Consider the following 15,291-nt stretch of genomic DNA (forward strand, 5'->3'; position numbering starts at 1 on the left):
CGAAACTGTGTCCCGACCTATCTCGCTGGATTATCCCACCGACATGTCCTGCTAATCTGTCCCGCCGACCTGTTGTTCCATACACAGGTCTTTAATTATACAAGCGATTATTAATAGCAGATCGTGTATTTATACTTCGTGTATCGTACACATATTTTACATGGCTTCTAGTGGCGCCATCTAGGTGTGCAAAATGCCACGACAGTCGTGCAGTCGTCAGCCCTGGCGAACAGCTGGCTTTGAAAAGGACGAAGCAATCGAAGGGTAAGGAAAATGACGCGTCCTGCGATTTTCCTCGTTGTCTGCTCAATAACTCTGCTTAATTCCGTCAATGGCTACAAGGAGATCCATGGAATGAATGGCAAGCTGTTTCCGAAGGCGGCGACGTTTAATTTTCCCGAATATGCTTACAAGGAGACCAGCAAAAATGTGAGTTATCGCAAGCCTATTGATTTTTTTTTCATGACCACTTACCCATTTTTTGCCCAACAAATGGTGAAAAATAAAATAGGAAATCACTTACCACGAACTGGAGGTGACCTGTGACCAGCACGCCCAGTGCATTGGCCTTAGTCCGGTGGGCGTGGCCAAGATCAACTGCATCCGACAGTGCATTTCGCCATCGTGCTACCAGGACATCTATGCCTTCAACGAGCTGGAGGAGGGCGAAATCGACGCCAGGCTGAACTCCTTTAAGGGATGCGTTATCCAACGCATGTAGCAGCGACCGCAGTTGTTCAAGGAGTGCTTCATCTTCAAGTGGCTGGAGCTCACTGGCATCGCCTACTAAATGGACCCAATGCCGATCCGTTTCGAGCACTTGCAGTTGATGGAGCTATTGGCTGTTGACTGCGAAGATAACACACAGGAGCCTCTTTCTACCAAATGCCCATTTGGATGTGAGAGGCTTCGGCGGCATCATCTGTGCAATGAAATGAACTCTTACATCGCATCTGCGATCGGTTGACTGCCCCTTGACTTAAGGCCAAATTTAGAAATAAACTTTTTCACTAATATAAAAAATATAAGATTAACATTTTATTGCGGCAAAGAGTGTGACTGTTTCCGGTTTGATATGCAGGATCTTATTGCTATAAAACTGGGAAGATGATTCACTTTATTGGGAAATGCTATACATATCCAATATTTATTCAGTATAGAGTCTGCAATGCATAAGGGAGAAGTATTTAACATATAAAAACATTTTTAATCAGTGTCAACAGTTGAGTAGTTATATCAATGTCCATCTGTATGCCTGTCCGTTCATCCGTTTCCCATGAAACTTTCCCAGTAACCATATTATTTGGCTGCATAGGAATACTAAAAAAGAATATTAGTATATATAAAAAATACACCTTACATGTTTTTGATCATTACGACTTTTTTCAAATATATAATTTAGATTTTAAATTGTTTCGAATCATATATCAATTAGCTGCGGAAGGAACAGTTGAAAAATATTGAAAATATTTAAAATAATAATTTCATTTAGTATAGTTCTCTTAATTCTTATTTGGTATTTTATTATTATTATTATTATTTATTATTATATTTATTATATTTATTATTATTATTATTATTTATTATTATTTTTTCTTAATGTAGGGTATTTGAGCTTCGCTTTGCAGAAGCGAACTTCCTTTCTTGTTTGTATTTTCAAAGATATTTAACATTTGTTATATTCTTATCTAGTTATATTCTGGCGAAAAAGATGGGGTATTAAAAACGAAGCATACTTTATTGGACTTCCTATGAATATATGTTTCAAGAAATCCTGGTAATCTGGTAAAAGCTTTTTCAAAGAAGCATTTCCAAAGCAAATTGTTAGATCCATTTTGTTGCCACCAATAAGTGCTGCTGCTCCTGTCAGTTAGCCAAGCCAGAGTTTGGCCAACTGGGCGTTTAAATGGAAACCAATGGATTCCATTGAATTGAACAATATGCGCGACGGAGCAAGTGAAGCGCGGGAAAATTGTGCTGTTCAACCAGTTATGACGGTAATTTCCGAAGGAAAATACAATTTAAGTTTACGACTTGTGCGCCTATGACAACAATTGGCATTAGTTTACTCCTAGGTTCCCCATATCTATCAACTTCCCACTATGCCTAGATCAATCAAGCCAAATCAAGCGTGTTGTATAAATAAACTACTCACCCATACACACACACACACCACGCACACACTGCGATACGCATATTTGTGCTAGTGCGGCGTTTAAGTTTAGTTCGGTAATTAAAAGCCAAATGCTCATAAAACGAAAATTTATTAGCATTGCCTAAGCGAGTGTGCGTGTGTGTGTGTGTGTTTGCCGAGCACACACAACTGTGTCACTTGACACTGTGCGTGTGTAATACCGTTGCACATGGAAGGGGCGTGGCGGGGGCGGAAGTGGCGTGGGGGTTGGGGGAGTGGCACAAAAGGCGACTGTGACATGTGGGTGTTGAAATCCCTATGGATTTTTAATGTGCTTAATTTGAGTGACAGCTCCAAAATGGGCGCGATCGATTTCTGTGCGCCAACACGCCCACCCACCACGCCCCTTTTTCAACTGAATGTCAATGTCCAGCAAAATACACACACACACACGCGCACTCTGAAATGACTCCATTTGACCATAATTGGGATTAGATTTAAGATTTGAGCCATACAAAAGATATCCATTTGGTATTGAAATAAAAACGGATTACTCCTATTTTGGTAATGGCTCTTTAAATCTATTAACTATGATAACTATAAAAAATAAATCTATTTTCATTAATTTGGCTAGGTAATGGAGCCCTTTTTTTACCTGATATTTTTAGTAATTAATTACTTTAGTTACATACATGAAAGACAGGATGTGAATGCGCTCTGGCATCTTTTGCATAACCTTTTAAGTATAGAATTACTTATTCAATAACCGATATTTGTTCTGTTCTTATCAATTCAATTAAGCCCATTCATTTTGATACCATCTGCATATGCAAACCAATATACCCACGAAGCGCTCCTAATTCCGCACTAAACCCAGTTCATCTCATCCTAAATCCTGGCTGCTTATTGGGCACGGTCCTTAGAACGAATCCTGCTGACAAGCTGGAAGAAAATTCATAATTTATACGTTATCCAAAGCGAGGTACTCAAAAAGAAGAGAATGTAAAAAACAAGTGAGGAGGAGCAAAATTAACGCGAACGACTTGTACAGTGAGCCCTCTGTGTACACAACATCAACTGGCAGCAGCGTGGCACGCACACCCACACACACACACACACACACACACAAGCGAGCACGAAAGCCAGCGCGTTTGGCAAATTAGCCAAATGCGTTATTTGGCCCACAAGCATTTCAGTTTCAGTCGCTCACGGAACGTCCTGGCGTTTGGCCGCAAAAACCCAGCGAAAAGCAAAAGTCCAAAAAGCCAGCAGCCCAGAGTTAAAAGCCAAAAAAAAAACGAAAAAAAAAAGAAGAAAGCGCATTGGCCGGGAAAATCCGTGGCAAACGTGATGTAGGAACTCGAAACGCTAAATGTGCGAAAAGTGTGTGTAATTATGTGTGCAATAATGTACGTTATATGTATATCTTTGCTGATCTTGGCCAAACATCTGGCCGCAATCAACTGATAAATTTATCAATTAACTTTAGCCGCTATCTGTGGCCAAAAGCTAAGCTAATGAGGTTGTCGCGTTTCGTGCGACTGTATTGGTGTGTATCCGTGTGCAACAAGTCCGCGATCTGACACTCGGATTGGTCTGTTCACCCGACGTGAACTAATCAAATAAATACGCCGGTTAATTGCGGAATGCATATTAATGAGACTCTGGCAGTAACTGCGCCCACGCTGCCTGCAAAACAGCATAGCACCACCCACTGAACCACTGAACCACCGAACCAACGAACCACCGAACCACCGAGCCAACGAACCAACTCTCATCTTGAATCGCCGGGTTCATTGGCAGCTGTTACCTCTGCGTGGTACACCTTTCTTTTTTGCTTTGATTTTAATGGACACATTACTTTGGGGCCCGTTGTCTGAATGGCTCAAATTCGATGATTCATAGCGGGTCGTGCGAAAAAAAAATTGAATTTAGCCAATTGGGTTTACGTTTGCACTTAATCCGCGGGCTAAGCACTTCGATTAGTCAGTTGGGGCCGCCAACCTTCGCCACCTTCCCCACCAACTACTACACAGATTTTTAATTTTATATCAGATTTTTCTAAATATTTTCCAAACAAATGCGAGCCAATGTGTGTGCGGCGTGATAAAACAACAGCAACAAAATAAATACAAAAAAATTATGATAGAGAGGCTGGTTTGGTAGAGCGAAGTGCGAATGCCCTCTTAGATAAATTATTAAACAAATGTATCTTTACAAACGTTAAGAAAGGGTTAAAAAGTACAGATTTCTCTTAAAGATCATTTTAATCATTTGTTTAAGCGAAACGTAATCATGTCAATATTTGCCGCCTTATTAGAAACAAGTTAATAAAACTAGTTGGTAAGACTAAGATAGCTAAAGTATCGACTCAGCTAGTGACGAAATACACCTTTAAACACACTCAAAAATGTCTCACTACTTTTCGAATCTATTTTGCAATACCCCCTTGATAGCAGAGTATAGCAAATAATAAATCCGAAAGAAATAAAAAATGTAAGGCATTGAAAGAATTTTCGACCTGCCGACATTTGTGTACTTTAATCGACAACACAAAAGAAGAGCAACAACAAAAAGATGAGAAAAAATATCGCGCATACGCTACGTTGACTGCACCGTGTAGAGCGGGACGGGGAATGGGAATGGGAATGGGCTACGCGAATGCTGGAGAAGCTGATGGTGCTGTGGAAAGGGAAGGGGGCTCGGGTGGAGCAGCATCGTCAGCATCTCAGGTTGGACGCTCCGACTACCGACAGCCAACTGTCAGTTTGTAATCAACGCGTGCCAACGGCAGCGGCAGCTGTGCGTGTGGATAAGAAACTTTTCGTGCCGCCCGCCCATCGACCCGACCCACCTATTGACCTAGCCACCCAAACAACACCCACCGACCCATCCAGTGATCCTGTTCGATGCCGTGACCTATAACCCATAAGTTGGCTAACAAATGGCGGTAGTACATTGTCATCGAATGCCCATTTTGCAAAGCCGGAGACTAATCACTTAACTATTTATAAACAACGCACATGCAAGTGTACACGGAAAACAAATCGAATTAACCATAAAGATCGATTCGAATATGGCCATTCCGAAATGGAATCAATAACTGAACGAAAGAGCCAGATTTCAGTGACCCTAATAAACCCAATTCGCTTGAACTCCATGCGCTTAAATCGAAATGGTAGCTTATATCAAAAACTATAAAAAAATGTGCTAAGCATAGAGTGTTTATTATTCTAAAAATTATTTTAAAATAATACTGAAAGCGCCAAATCTTGAATGATAAAGTTTTCGTGAAGCGTGAAACATATTTATTTATTTTTGCGTGGTGCTCTATTAGTAATCCTCCCATCTTCAGTGAACTATAAAAGTGTTATTTCTGACCGCAAAATTAGGTGTTTAATGGGATGAAGATACCTAATAAAAGAATTCTCATTAAGTGTTAATCCCCTTGGCTTATCGGTTTAATCTATTTATAAAATCAATTCAAACATAAAGCGGCGCATATCTCAGCGATGTTGGGTAGGTAACCAAAAGTAAATACACTCTAATTCCTATTGATCTTGTATAAATACGAGTGGATAGTTAGTTAGATATCACCATTTTGCACCGTGCATAAACATAAAGTGAGATACTCGTTTTCGAGAGATGCACTTCTGAGTACCCGTATTCAAATCGTACTCTCAGTAGCCAAGTACTCAGTACTCAAGCTGTTTGTCTTACGGGTGTGGACGTGCGAGCAGACACTTTAGGAGTGGGATAGCCGGAGCAGACCGGCTGAAGTGTCATCCGATCGAAGGTCGCCTCAACAGCACAGCGATTTCGATTCCGATTCCAAATCCGATTCTTTGGCCATAGGAATTCCTCTGGGAGGTGGAGCATGTGGCTGATTTATTTATTTCGAGCGATATAAACAGAGCAATACGAGAATGGGCGAATATAAGTTTGCTCGAACGGCTGGTCCGTTCCGAGCTGAAATTGAATTGTAAATGGCCATATTAATTGGGAATCATTTAAAATTTCCAATGATTTTTTCTGTGTTTTGGTGTCGGCAGTCTATGCATGTTCGGTGGCATAATTTATGGGCGCTAATTACTATCGCCCCATTTTGTGTATTTCGCGTGCTGTCCAAGGCCAATTACGCTTACTTATTGCAATTTATGTGGCCACAGTCCGGCCGTAATTGGAAATTGTGTAAGGTCGCAGGCAATTTCATTATTTGTATGCACTTCTGGACGCTCCGGTTGCCGGGTCTAGCATTTTTCTAGCATTTTTCTAATGACGCCAGCGCGTTTGGGGACGACGTTACCTAGCCCAGTTTTCCCTTTGCAGCCATTTGATTAAGTGACCTACGTTTCGCCCACACAGAATCATCAATTTGTTCATGTCGCCGACGGTGCGAATAAGGTCCAACCTAAGTGAGTGAGCTATCCGCCGGCATGGCGGCGTTGGAACATCCGGATGCCATGCTGCCATACTCCAAATTGTTGTCAACAGCCCTCACTGTGGCCAGTGGTAACTCGAACTCCTCCGATGGTACTTTGCTGCTCATCCAGACCAGTGCGGCACCAGGTGGCGATGTGATGGCCACCGGAGCCGGAGCCGGAAAGTTGGGTGTGCCCTCGATGAACTCGTACCTGGTGAGCATGGCGTGGCCCAAGTCGCTGGCAGTGGCCGTCTTCCTGGTCATCATCCTGGTCACCGTGGTGGGCAACACACTCGTCATCCTCGCCGTTCTGACCACACGCCGCCTGCGCACCGTAACCAACTGTTTCGTGATGAACTTGGCCATCACCGACTGGCTGGTCGGCACCTGCGTGATGCCTCCATCGGTGGTGCTCTACATAACAGGTGAGAATGGCAGCGGAGGGCCTGTCCATGCCCATCGATGGCCAAAGATTTATGGCTCTGTGGGGGCTTTACACTTCCGGGGAAGGTGGAATCGGGGCAAGTGTTTACTATTCGAAGCCCTCCGGTGGAAGTTCGGGTAGTAAACATTTGCCCAAATCGATGGGGGAGCACATTTGGTCGATTTCGATTTAAAATAATCCCACAGCGAAAATTATAAAATTTCTCCGTTGGCAAAATATACATATTTTTGATTGCAAAATATCTTGTGAGTGGTGTGCGAGTGTTTTATGGGTTTCGCTGGAAAACCTTTGATAATTTTTTCTGGAATCTATATTTTTAGCAGAATTTTGAATAAAGCATAACAACATTAGTGGTTAAAAATTTTGTATAATTTAGTAATTTTAAATAAATTATGTATCTTTAATAATTAACATCTCTTATTTAACGCATTTCATAAATGTATAAAAAGCAATCAAACATGTGATCTTTTCGAAGCCAAATGAATATACAAAGTTTAATATTCCTTGTCATAACTTGAACAATACAAAGAAGAATTTATAGTGGTTTAAATTGAAGGATCTGCCAGTGTAATGCCTCCTTAATCCCGGCCAGGTGCACAAACCGATTGAAGCACGGCGACAAATATTTGTTCTTTGCAGGCACTTGGCGCTTTGGCTGGATACTGTGCGACATTTGGATCTCGCTGGACATCCTGCTCTGCAGCGGCTCCATCCTCAGCCTGTGCGCCATCAGTCTGGACAGGTGAGTTGGCCAACTAATTTCGTAATTTGCCGTTGATGTCATAGCAATGACCACAGTCCATAGCCCGTTGTCCACGGTCCTCGGTCCTTAGATAAAGTCATGGCAAGGTGCAAAAACAGTGCAAATAATTTATTTGTTGACGTTTTTATTGCCGCATGACCGTTGTCCTGGCCATTCCCAGTGCATATCCTTTGAGTGTGCGACGCCACAATGGCAAGGATTGGGTTGGGCTTGGATTCCCATTCACCCATTCCCTATTTCCCCATTTCCTCCATTTAGCCATCCCACCGTTTGCTTTTGTTGGAAGTTTCAATTACATTTTAATGGCATTTCCAAGTTTTGTGTTGTGGCTCCCGAGTTGAGCTGATCCAGCTGAGCCATGGAGCCATGGACCTGAACCTCAACCAGGACAAACACCGACGCCCACTGGCGTTGTGTGTGCCTTTTGGCCTGGCCAGAAAGCCGTCTGCGGCTTTGCGAACAATATGTCCGCTTGGCTTTTGTTTTTTTCCAGCATTTCTCTGGCCATTTCCGTTGCGTTTATTGGCCCGGCTTTTATAATTTCCTCTTTTTCACCTTCGTTTTTGTTTTATATTTCGCAGGTATCTCGCCGTCACACAACCACTGACGTACTCCAAGAAGCGCCGATCCAAGCGACTGGCCCTCCTCATGATTCTCGTCGTGTGGATAACTGCCCTGTCAATCACATGTCCACCCTATTTGGGCTGGTAAGTTAGCGCCAGCTGCACGGAGAACAAAATCAACCTTAACCCATGATGGATCGCCTATTCATCTGTTAAGAAAACCATTCATGTTATAATCATTTAATTGAACGCATTAAATTGGGTTGGGAGTACAGGCAACATGTGATAATGATCAGTATCCAAAGGAAGAAAAATAATATATTTAATATCATATAATATTATTAATAATATTATATTATAAATATGGCCAAGATAAATTTATTTGTAGTGCTCTATTAAGTTTATAGATATATATTTTTTTGAATTTTGTAATATTATTTTCACTCTTTCCCGTGTAATTCGAAATATTATATGTAATATTTTTATTGAGCACCCATTTTTTTTTTACCAAATTTGTCCTTCCGGAGGCGTGACAATACTTTGTGGCTTTTTGTGGCTGAAAGTCCTGCTCGCTTTTTTTTTTCTTTTTTGAGCTAATGGCTGTGCGGTGGCGCAGCATAGATAATGTGCTACAAAAGGGTCTCGAAATACACACGTTTATTTATATTATATTTGCGCCTTTGGCTGCGCCTAAAAAACATTACGTAATTGACGACGGGTTGTTGCTGTTGCTGCTGGTCGTGCAGCCATTACATTGAAGTTTTAATGAGTTGTTAATGACTTTGTTTGCCGCGGCGCATTTGCTTTGTTCTCACCTACGCACACACACTCAGCGCGAAAGCCGCACACTTGTGTGTTGCATACTTCCAGGCGCCCAAATTAACCAGCACTCACTCACACACACTCGCACTCACTCACACACACCACAAAGCCAGCATGTCCTTAATGCCATTGGCCATGGCTTAGTTTTGGCCCCCTTTGGCTGAAAGCGAAGAGCATGGCTTAAAGGGCACATTAAAACGGTCTGAGGCCGAATTACAGCCACAGCTGCAGGACATTGGAAAATTTGGAAAATTTGGCGCTGGGGGAAAATCGCAATTATAAGCGCCAGCAGATGGCGCCACTTACATATTTTCATTCTTTAAGCGGACTAGTTTTATGAAAAAAGTTTGCAAATGCAGCGGTTGCAACAACTGTTTGTTTTACTCACAATCTGTTATTTGTTATTGCCTAATGAATACTAAACTGATTGTGTTTGCTTGCTATTTAAATTTAGATTTAACTTTTGGCTAATTGATTTAAGCATTGTTTATTTAGTTCATTTTTTAATTTAACTAATGCATAGCTAATGTATTAAATTGCCCTCAATTTCGGATTGAATAATTAATGTTAAACAAGAAGTTTAGTAGGAAAATCGGCTATTTCCATTCGGGTCTTGTAAATACCAACCTTAACAAAGTTGCATTTGTACAATTATACTGTCAGGTTATTTTGGTATCGGGTAGCAGTAATTACCGTGAGTTTTTGGATAACACATACTTGGGGTAACAAGCAGCTAGTTTAGTTGAATTACAACACCGGAAAATTCCATTGACAGTAGTGACAATGAGGCAATAAACTTTTTGAAAGAGAAACATTATAGGAAACTGTGTATCCAGTGGGCGTGCCCCAAACTTTGGTTGGCATATTTGTAAAAATTGGCCATCCAAAAAATAAATCAAAACAACTGGCAATCATTTTATAATCGTGTGGGCGTGAGTCTTTTAGGCGATTGGGGGGCTTTAGAGTGGGCGTGGTAATGTTCTGAAATAAGCTTGTTCCCGAGATTTGGACTCCGGGGGACAAATGGACATAACCGAATCAAGGATATATATACTTCATGCTTCTGTCTGCTACATGATATTCAGTGAACCTAGTATTCTAAGAATAGTGGGTACAATAACCCAGTATGAACTGGAAGAAGCTGAATCTTGCCACCTACAGTGGATGTATGTGACAATTTGCCCATTTTTTTTACTCAATTCCCCACAGCACACGGGTGTACCTTTAGTTGACACATTTGGTGTACGCCACCACATTACTCTGTTGTCTCGGAATCGTTTTCTTCCGCATATTGATTTAAAGTCAGCTCCGATTTGTACTGCCTGAATGACCAACACACTGCGATGTGCATAAGTAAAAGGCTTACAGGTGGGACTACTCTGACTGGCTTAGGTTTAGGATTTGAATTCGAATTTCGCCCGGCTTAACTCAGCCAGTTGTCATTCCCCAAGTCCCAGTTCCCCAGCCGCAATCACAACCGCAAGAGCCACCAAACCAGAGCAGGTACCAGGTACCTCCCACATCCACCACATCTCACATCCTTCCAACCCGCAAACCGCATGCAATTCGAACTGGAATTCAATTTGCCATTCACATCCACATTCGCAGGTACGAGGTCGGTCGGCACCAGGCGGAGTTCGTGGACTGCCGCTACAACCAAAACAAGGGCTACGTGGTCTTCTCGGCGATGGGATCGTTCTTCATTCCCCTCACCGTGATGCTCTACGTTTACGTGAAGATTGGTTATGTCCTCACGTCACGGCGACAGCGCATTGTGCGCGATGCGGTAAGCTACATCTCCAGCTCCATCACTATATAAGCATATATGTATGTGTCCACCACTTTGGTGTCCCCTGAAATGTGTCCGGAAATTTATCATGTCACACCTAACACATCTAACCAGCTAACCAGGGGACTAAGTTGTCAGGCACTGGGGAAAAAGATCCAGGAGTGCGCTCAACACTTCAAGTGCAGATCTTCATTAAGTTGGGATACCCACTGGGTATCCCACTTGAGTACCAGCCACTTATCGCACAGTACTGCAGGTGATATTTTAAGTGCTGAGCTTTGATAACAGAAGTCCAACTAATATATCTAATCACAAATTAAATTTGCTGTGAATTCTTGGATGTAAACTGAATGAATTATCTTTTGTTTGTTAGCATGAAAAATGAACTTCAGTGTCAATAAATGAAATGAAAATGCAATAAGAACACTTTTTGAATATTTAAAAAGAGTGCATAGTAGTTGATAAATATATTCTTTTAGTTTAGTACTAATTGAACGTTTGCTGCCAAGAGCAAGTGAAGTAAATTGTAGAAAGTAGGTGACGTGAAATGGAACGAAGTAATTACAGCAATCCAAATCCCGAATCTCTATGCCCTGACATGCAATCTAAATTATTCCTCACGTTTTTGTCAGTGCTCTGCTTACATATTCCTCTTCTATTATGTCCTTCCAACAGTACTCGGAGCGCACGGCAGACTACGATGTGGATGGGGACAACTTCATCTCGGAGTCGGAGCACTATCATTGCACGCCAACCAAGTGGCTGCCGAACAGGAAGTCCCGCTGGAGGTTCAACTCCCTGCACGACCCACCACCCAGCGCCGCCACGAATGCAGCAGCGAAGGGACACCAGTCGTCCGTCAAGTGCTCCAAGTGCTCCAAGTGCTCCTCTGCCACTGGAACTGCTGGAGCTGGAGCTGGAGCTGGTGTGGTAGACAAAACGCTGACGTTCAAACATCAGCCCACCTTTTACGAGCTGGTCGAGGTGTCGCGTCTCTCGTCGCTCATTCACTGCTCGGCAATTAGCTGCAAGTATGGAGGACCCTGCATGCACTCCACGCCCTCGGGCATGCACTACGTTGGCACGGAGGCCTCCTTCTCGGACACCTGCCTGGGTGGCAATGTGAGCAACAACACCACCACCACCACCACCAACACCGTCGCACTGGAAACCAACGAGAAACTGGAGGCGGAGGCCAAGCAAAAGCAACAGCAGCAACGATCCTCCTTCGACCACCATCACCCGCATGCACACCATCATGGCTCCCATGGCCAGCAGAGCCATCACAATCATCACCATCGCATGCCGATGCGAGTTTCGACCACGAAACGTGATAGCAAGACCGCCAAGACCCTGACTATTGTGATGGGCGGCCTAATTGCTTGCTGGCTGCCCTTCTTCGTCTATTATCTGCTGATACCCTTCCTGCCGCGACCCGCCGTCCTCGAGGACCTCATGTTCGGCTTCACCTGGATTGGCTGGGTCAACTGCGCCATCAACCCGTTCATCTACGCCTTCTACAATCCGGACTTTCGCACTGCCTTCTGGCGGCTCACCTGTCGCCCCATTTGCAAGCAGAAGCGTCCGCCCAACCACCTGGCCATGTTCCGTGGCTAGTTTCCGGATGCAGATGCAGTTGCGGATGCGGATGCGGATCCGGAACCGGTTTCCGAATCACTGAGCACTTGAGTGTGTGTCATAGTGCCGCCATCTCCAGTCGCACAATCGACGCTCACTTGGGTGGTGGGGGAAATATCTCAGGCATATCCTTAACTTTTCGCCGTGCTGGTTCACCAACTTCTATGTAATTAGCATAAAAAATAAGTGGAGAAACTACCAACTCGCATTTCGATCTTTTTGAAGTACAAGTTATGCCAATGCAAGGACATCAAATTGACTCTAGACTACAGTACAGATAGTAAATAAAAAAGAATTTAAGGAGTATTAACTACAATAGATAAGCTGTTTGAGAAATGCACTATCTCTTATATTAAATCAATTGAAGATAATGAAAATCAAATATTAGCTTAACAAAACTGCTGAATTTAATTCAAGTTTATTTCATGAAAACAAATATATAGAAACTAGTTTAAAATTTATCACACATGTCCCTCCAAAAATTGTAACTAATATTTTGGCAAACGAAGCCAATGGAGGGACCTTTTGGCCAACTCGTCGCCACTAGCTCACCAACTAAGTATTCATTTGCCAGGCACTATAAGCTGTTTGCCGCACTCTATCTGCATCGTTTATGCCAAACGCAGCTAGTAAAACTAAGATACTTATGGTCAATATTGATTGGAGCAAAGATTGCCTTGTTAAACCCAAAAAATCGACTGCCTTTTGAAGCTTCAAAAGCCGCATTTCGAGCAGCATCTTAAAGGTCACTTTACGGTCGCAATTTTTTTTTTTTAAGACTCACTGGACTTGGCCGGAAGTTGAGATTCTTGCCTAGACCAGATCCAAATCCTATATATAGTATTTTCCTGTGTGTGAGCGTTGATTGTGCGAGGCGAGCGGCACGAAGCGAAACGTAACGAAACAAAAGACAAATTATAGTATTTGCGAGTCTTTGTTGCCTGACGGCAACTGTTGGCCATCGGGATGAGTGGGATGATGATGATGGCGATGTCCTCATCCTTATGCCTTTGTTGTGTGCGTCTAGTTCGTCTGTGTGATGGTGGCCTGCCAACGACATGTCTGGCGTATCCTTTGTTGGCCAAGTCCGGTCAAGCTCGGCCTAGCCCCGCAGGCACGGTACACTGTGTGTCCAGCGTCCACTGTCCACTGTCCAGTGTCCACTGTCCACTGTCCAGTCCATTCCGGCCAACCCATTTAATGTTTAAGCAATCGCACACGGCAGTCCGTGCTCCTCGATGGGGCGAAAGTGAAACTGTAACTAAAACTAGACCGGATTTCAAACTGCACTTGAGTCTGCCGGGATTTTAAATGGCCTGTGGAAACCCCTTTGTGCACACACTAGACTCGTTAAGCATTTTAGCCCAACTAATTTGTATAGTTGTATTATATATATGTACCATACCCAATTATATCTGTAACCCTGTGTATGTATCGCCTATGTGTAACTATGTGTACTTTATAAATGTTCACCTGAAATGGATCTCTGTAAGGAACCTATCGGTCAGCCGAAAGAGTTCCGAACTAATAAACGTTAAGTTCAACCAAGAGACAGTTTTATTATACCGAAAATGTGGCGGCGAAGGTGTAGTTAGGTGAACGATGGTAATATGGCAAAAATATAAAATATGCTCACAACTCACAGCGTTGGTTTTCACCATTCGGCTATAAATTGTCACACAAAAGTTTTATGTGCAATTTTCCGAACACGTCTTCTCGTTCAAAATGACGATGGTACGTGCTATCTGCAACACATGGAAAGATTTGCTAACTTAAAACACATAGGGTTACCCATATATTATGGACCCTACTACTTTGACTTCGAGGGACTTACCATACATTAGCTGGAAAATTAAAAGAGTTTCGCTGCTATTTCCATTTATTTCACTTCTCCGATAAGTATCTTAAAGTCCCCAGTTTCGGTTGATAAAAGCTTAGCCAAACTCGTCGAGGAGTCTTAATTTATTGGTAAAGAGAGGGGGGGGGGAAATGCTGGGGGGAGTAGAGCCCATTGCATGGCGCATTTCCCCGCTCAGCCTTGACTTCATTTTTTGTGATTTATCATTGCAAGTGGTAACCCGGTGGCCGCCACTAAGTTGTTTACGGCAAAGAGGACGGAGTGCTAAAAAATATAAAAGAACGAAACGCTGAATCAGCGAGACCCGGAAAATGACTTCGGAATACGGCTGTGTGACTCCGGTTCCAGATGTTTCTGTGTGCGGTGGCGTTACATTAATTTAGCTGGAAATAAGGCGTGAAAAAATATGCGGTCATCATAATTACATATGCCCAGGCCACCAGGACTCACAATGGCGGACCGCCCACACATGTGACTAATATAAAAGCATGACGGGATGGTCGGCGGTGGTTGTGGAACGGATGGAGATGGGGGGCAGGATTCGGGGCAGGAAACGATGGAGCCAGCCGCCACCCACTCTCTAATGAATTGCAACACATTTCGCTGTCACATTTCGCTTTCGAGTCGAGTCGAGCTCAGCGGAAACGGTCGTCCTTAATGCCCCCTGTCAACGGCCTGAAAACCTGGAAACCCTGTGCTCAGTACGCCGCTTCGTAAATTTGGCTTTTTATAGCCGGTACTCGTCGCAAACAAGGGGTATGTTGTACTCCGGAGGCGTACAAAACAGGGATAAGAAAGTTTTTTGGATCCCAAGTACCAGATATCATTCTGAATATTTATGTACATTAATTTGCAG

General features: G+C 43.1%; 2 protein-coding genes across 5 annotated transcripts; both read left to right on the top strand.

The window, feature by feature from the left end:
• Positions 1-233: 233 nt before the first annotated feature.
• On the top strand, positions 234-1,017 carry CG14321 (uncharacterized protein). The gene is made up of 2 exons (NM_142393.3): positions 234-429; positions 512-1,017. The coding sequence occupies exons 1-2, from the start codon at positions 274-276 to the stop codon at positions 719-721; spliced, it is 366 nt and encodes a 121-aa protein (NP_650650.1). The 5' UTR covers positions 234-273; the 3' UTR covers positions 722-1,017.
• Positions 1,018-3,246: 2,229 nt separating this feature from the next.
• On the top strand, positions 3,247-14,106 carry TyrRII (Tyramine receptor II). 4 transcript variants are annotated; one of them, NM_001300451.1, is made up of 6 exons: positions 3,247-3,953; positions 6,500-6,982; positions 7,642-7,744; positions 8,347-8,472; positions 10,759-10,936; positions 11,615-14,106. In NM_001300451.1, exons 2-6 carry the CDS (start codon positions 6,571-6,573, stop codon positions 12,554-12,556), a joined length of 1,761 nt encoding a protein of 586 aa, NP_001287380.1. In that variant the 5' UTR covers positions 3,247-3,953; positions 6,500-6,570; the 3' UTR covers positions 12,557-14,106. The 4 variants fall into 4 exon arrangements, with proteins under 4 accessions (NP_001287380.1, NP_001262683.1, NP_001262682.1 ...); NM_001275754.2 differs by having other exon boundaries at positions 11,615-12,829; NM_001275753.1 differs by lacking the exon at positions 3,247-3,953 and adding an exon at positions 5,585-5,653 and having other exon boundaries at positions 11,615-12,968.
• The last annotated feature ends 1,185 nt before the right edge of the window (positions 14,107-15,291 follow it).

This window comes from Drosophila melanogaster, chromosome 3R, assembly GCF_000001215.4.
Source record: "Drosophila melanogaster chromosome 3R".
Lineage (NCBI taxonomy): Eukaryota > Metazoa > Arthropoda > Insecta > Diptera > Drosophilidae > Drosophila > Drosophila melanogaster.

Bases quoted from the DNA above. Each gene is read 5' to 3' on its own strand.
- CG14321 (NM_142393.3), top strand. From the start codon at position 274: ATGACGCGTCCTGCGATTTTCCTCGTTGTCTGCTCAATAACTCTGCTT. The intron at 430-511 runs GTGAGTTATCGC...AAAATAAAATAG, and splicing joins ACAAGGAGACCAGCAAAAAT to GAAATCACTTACCACGAACT.
- TyrRII (NM_001300451.1), top strand. From the start codon at position 6,571: ATGGCGGCGTTGGAACATCCGGATGCCATGCTGCCATACTCCAAATTG. The intron at 6,983-7,641 runs GTGAGAATGGCA...TGTTCTTTGCAG, and splicing joins GGTGGTGCTCTACATAACAG to GCACTTGGCGCTTTGGCTGG. The intron at 8,473-10,758 runs GTAAGTTAGCGC...CCACATTCGCAG, and splicing joins TGTCCACCCTATTTGGGCTG to GTACGAGGTCGGTCGGCACC.